Source organism: Erigeron canadensis, chromosome 6 (genome assembly GCF_010389155.1).
Source record: "Erigeron canadensis isolate Cc75 chromosome 6, C_canadensis_v1, whole genome shotgun sequence".
Taxonomy (NCBI): Eukaryota; Viridiplantae; Streptophyta; class Magnoliopsida; order Asterales; family Asteraceae; genus Erigeron; species Erigeron canadensis.
In genome coordinates this window covers 7379990-7383505 of record NC_057766.1, presented here as the reverse complement: position 1 = coordinate 7383505, position 3516 = coordinate 7379990, and the positions used below count along the sequence as shown (strand labels likewise).

At 37.9% G+C, this 3516-nt stretch overlaps 1 protein-coding gene across 1 annotated transcript; it reads left to right on the top strand.

Annotated features, from left to right (window-relative positions):
- The first annotated feature begins 845 nt into the window (after window positions 1-845).
- LOC122604243 (late embryogenesis abundant protein ECP63) lies at window positions 846-2233 on the top strand. Its single transcript, XM_043777134.1, has 3 exons — window positions 846-1706; window positions 1834-1943; window positions 2023-2233. The coding sequence occupies exons 1-3, from the start codon at window positions 846-848 to the stop codon at window positions 2231-2233; spliced, it is 1182 nt and encodes a 393-aa protein (XP_043633069.1).
- The last annotated feature ends 1283 nt before the right edge of the window (window positions 2234-3516 follow it).

The following is a 3516-nucleotide window of genomic DNA, read 5'->3' as shown; positions in this document are numbered from 1 at the left end:
AATACTAAAACAGACTTAATTAAAAGTGGGGAACCATGATAAGCTCCATGAAACACTGCTCGTATCTAAAGCCCCTCTCATAATTCTCCCGATACTCCTGATGCGTCATTGCATAAACCAACTCATCAGATAAGTTCATCCGTTGTGCCTTCAACCTCGTATAGATTGCTTCAAACTGTTTACATTCATTGTGAATTTTGTTCAAGTGACTTGGTAACTGAGATTTGGTCCGTGGCAGTGGTATTCATGTTGAACCTTTGAGATATATTGGTCCAAGCAGTTTTTTGGGTTGGGTAAAGCATTGCACATCCTTTTATCCAACACCTGCATAACAAAAGACCTTCGGATTCAGTCCATATTTGTCTCGCAATAAAAAATTGAATGGTTTGATGAAGAGAAAAAAAAGGTTAAATGGTATGTTGTTTTTGAGTGATTGTTAAAAAATCATGTACTTGAATATTGTAATGTAAAAGAAAGACTAAACCATTTTTTTTTTTTATTTGGACTCGAGTTTGATTGTTGGCTAAGTAAAATCTCTTCTCATACGAGTAATACTTTAGAGCATCCACACGTGGCTATCCATATATCCGGCTTGGAGATACACGTGTCCTCGGTAATTCCACGTGCCCTCCAATAAACAAACACCGTCACACCACCTTCCAATATTTCATCTTTTCATTATCTTGAATCTAGAAATTTCATCTGCTTTACATATATATATATACGTACAAATATATATACTCATGTATATATCACGAAATCTGTTTATTTTATCCTCAACACACACACAAATATTTCTATTTTCAGTTAAAAAAAAAAAGAGAGTTGTTAATTGAAAAATCAAAATGGCTTCACAGCAAGACACAAGGAGAAAGGAAGTAAAGGCGGAACAAGCTGCCAGAACCGCAGCTGACGAGCTCCATGACGTCAACAAACAAAGAGCGGGTGGCGGTGCGGACGTCGTCGTTGAGCATCACGAGACACGAACCGATGATCGGAACCGTCCGGGAATCATCGGCAGCGTTTTCCAGACAGTTACCGGTGCTCTAGGCGGTGCGAAAGATGCTGTCATAGGGAAAACACACGAAGGGACAGAAAAAGCAAATATCGTCGGCCGTGACGCCGCGGAACGAGAGAGGCGGAACGAGGAGGATGCGGTTCGTAAGGCGGAGGAGTATAAAGAAGCCGCCGCGCGAAAAGCTGCAGAAACGAAAGACGCCGCAATGGAAAAAAGCAGGGAGTATAAAGACTATACCGCGCAGAAAGCGAAAGAAGCGGCCGAAAAAACAGGGGAGTATAAGGATTATACTGCTGAAAAGGCGAAGGAAGCGAAAGATAGAACAATGGGGAAAATGAAAGAATATAAAGATACTGCGGTTGAGAAGACTAAAGAAACCGCTGATGCGACCGCGCAGAAAGCGAAAGAAATGAAGGACACTACAGTGGGGAAATTGGGGGAATATAAAGACTCCGCGGTGGAAAAGACGAAAGAAACCGCTGAGAAGGCGAAGGAAGCAAAGGATTATACTGCTGAGAAGACGAAAGAAACTGCTGATGCGACCGCACAAAAGGCGAAAGAAGGGAAAGATAGTGCTGTTGGGAAGTTGACTGAATTGAAAGATAAGGCTATGGGCCTTTTTAGTGGGAGGAAGGATGAGAATACCGAGAGAGCGGGTACTGGCCGCACTGGAGATTATTTTACCAAGGTTTGTGTGTGTTTGTGTGTGTATTTTTTTTTAGGTGAAATGTATATACATATATATAAATATAACATATAGCCTATATGTCATATATAATTGTTTTTAGATAAAACGAACCTATGCTTATGTGTAGAGTGCATTGGATGAAGCAGAGGATGATGCGAGGAGGAAGTTAGAGACTATGCATTTAAAAGATCAAGGGTATGAAGCAAAAGGCACCAAGATGGATATAACTACTGGAGGGTATGTGTATATTTGTGTTGTTTTTTTATTAGAATATGTAATATAATAATTGGGTTGTGAGATATTTTCAAAATGCTAGGCGAAGCGGAGGACGAGGAGAAGAGGAGGTGGTGGCGGCCACGGTAGCAGTGGAGCGAGTAGGTGGCGCGGCGGAGGCATTTAGGAAGGCTGATCAAATGACAGGGCAGGCTTTCAATGATGTGGGTCCTATGGATGAAGATGTCGGATCAGGAGCTCGTGAAGAAGCAGGTGGTGTGTATCGTGTCCAGCTTAAGCGTGAAAACAAGTAATATATGAAGACTAAATGAAGTACGAATAGTATTTTGGGATGGTTTTTGTTTGTGATAAGAAAGAAATATGGATGCTAGACACTTTATGAAGTGTGTAATGTATGTTAAGTATGGGTAAATTACATGTTTCCTCTTCTGTTTTTTGGGCGCACCACATGATGAATATATTTACAGAAGAGATGTCTTGCTCTATATTGTGCGTTGTTACCGTTTGATTATATATATGTATAGTGCTGTTTGCAGTCGCATCACCGTGTAATGAAATGAATAGAGAATGTTGTTCTTCAGATAAATTTTTGAAGGGTCAACAAAATTCTTAGGTGAAGTGGGAACTTGGGAAAATTTATATTGTTTCACACCATCTTCTTCAGGTTGATGCTCACATCATCTTTTTTCTTCTTCAATTTGATACCTCTTTTTCCTTGTTCAATTTCAATTTGATATAGGATGAAATAAATACCAACAAATGATGTTAACAACAGTATTTAAGTTCACCTTTTTAATTTTAATTTTTTTTCTGCTATTGATTACATTTTAAGAGTTCCGTTTAAGGAAGACGTTAGAGTGGTTGATGGATTTATTGGCGATTTGGGTTAAAGCCGTTTTACGCCTTCAGATTAAAAATAAAAATGTAATTAATTATGTATCAATGGTGAAAGATAGCGCATAGGTAAAACTTTTTTTTTTAAGAGAAAATAGCCTAGATATCCAAAAACCATCTTCAATATATGAAAATATCCAACTTTTTTTGAATTCACCAAAAATACCCATAAAATCGCAAGACCGTAAAGAGGAGTTGCGGATCGCAAGACTTGCTTGCGAATCGCAAGGTCGCAAGGAATACTTGCGATTCGCAAGCAAGTCTTGCGATCCGCAAGCAAGGCTTGCGATTTTGACTTTTTTTGACTTATGGATAAGATTTTTTTGAGATATTTTTGTACTTGTTAAGATAGCAATCGGATTTTTATGTATTTTTTTTACTTATGAATTATCAACAACCTTACACCATAAATAACACTATAGTTTATTGTTTTTTTCAATTTGTAAAGTAAAAGGTATGTTTTTCTTAGCTAATAAGTATTTAGTATTTAATTTTGTTTTGTTTGAAACGTAGAGTTAGGATGGAAGTTTGAGGCTGAACTCTAAGTCTTCTTAGGTACTGGTGTGTCACTAAGAACTGAGACGGTTTTTATGTTTTCATTATGGAAAATTGTTATTTAACAAGTGAAATTTGCTACCTGTTTGTGTTTCTTTGATTATGGTAATCTTGAAAGACATAAATC

What these genes read in the sequence shown, in the direction of transcription:
- LOC122604243 (XM_043777134.1), top strand. Translation starts at nt 846, where the DNA reads ATGGCTTCACAGCAAGACACAAGGAGAAAGGAAGTAAAGGCGGAACAA. An exon ending in CTGGAGATTATTTTACCAAG is followed by an intron (nt 1,707 to 1,833) that starts GTTTGTGTGTGT and finishes GCTTATGTGTAG; the next exon opens with AGTGCATTGGATGAAGCAGA. An exon ending in ATGGATATAACTACTGGAGG is followed by an intron (nt 1,944 to 2,022) that starts GTATGTGTATAT and finishes TCAAAATGCTAG; the next exon opens with GCGAAGCGGAGGACGAGGAG.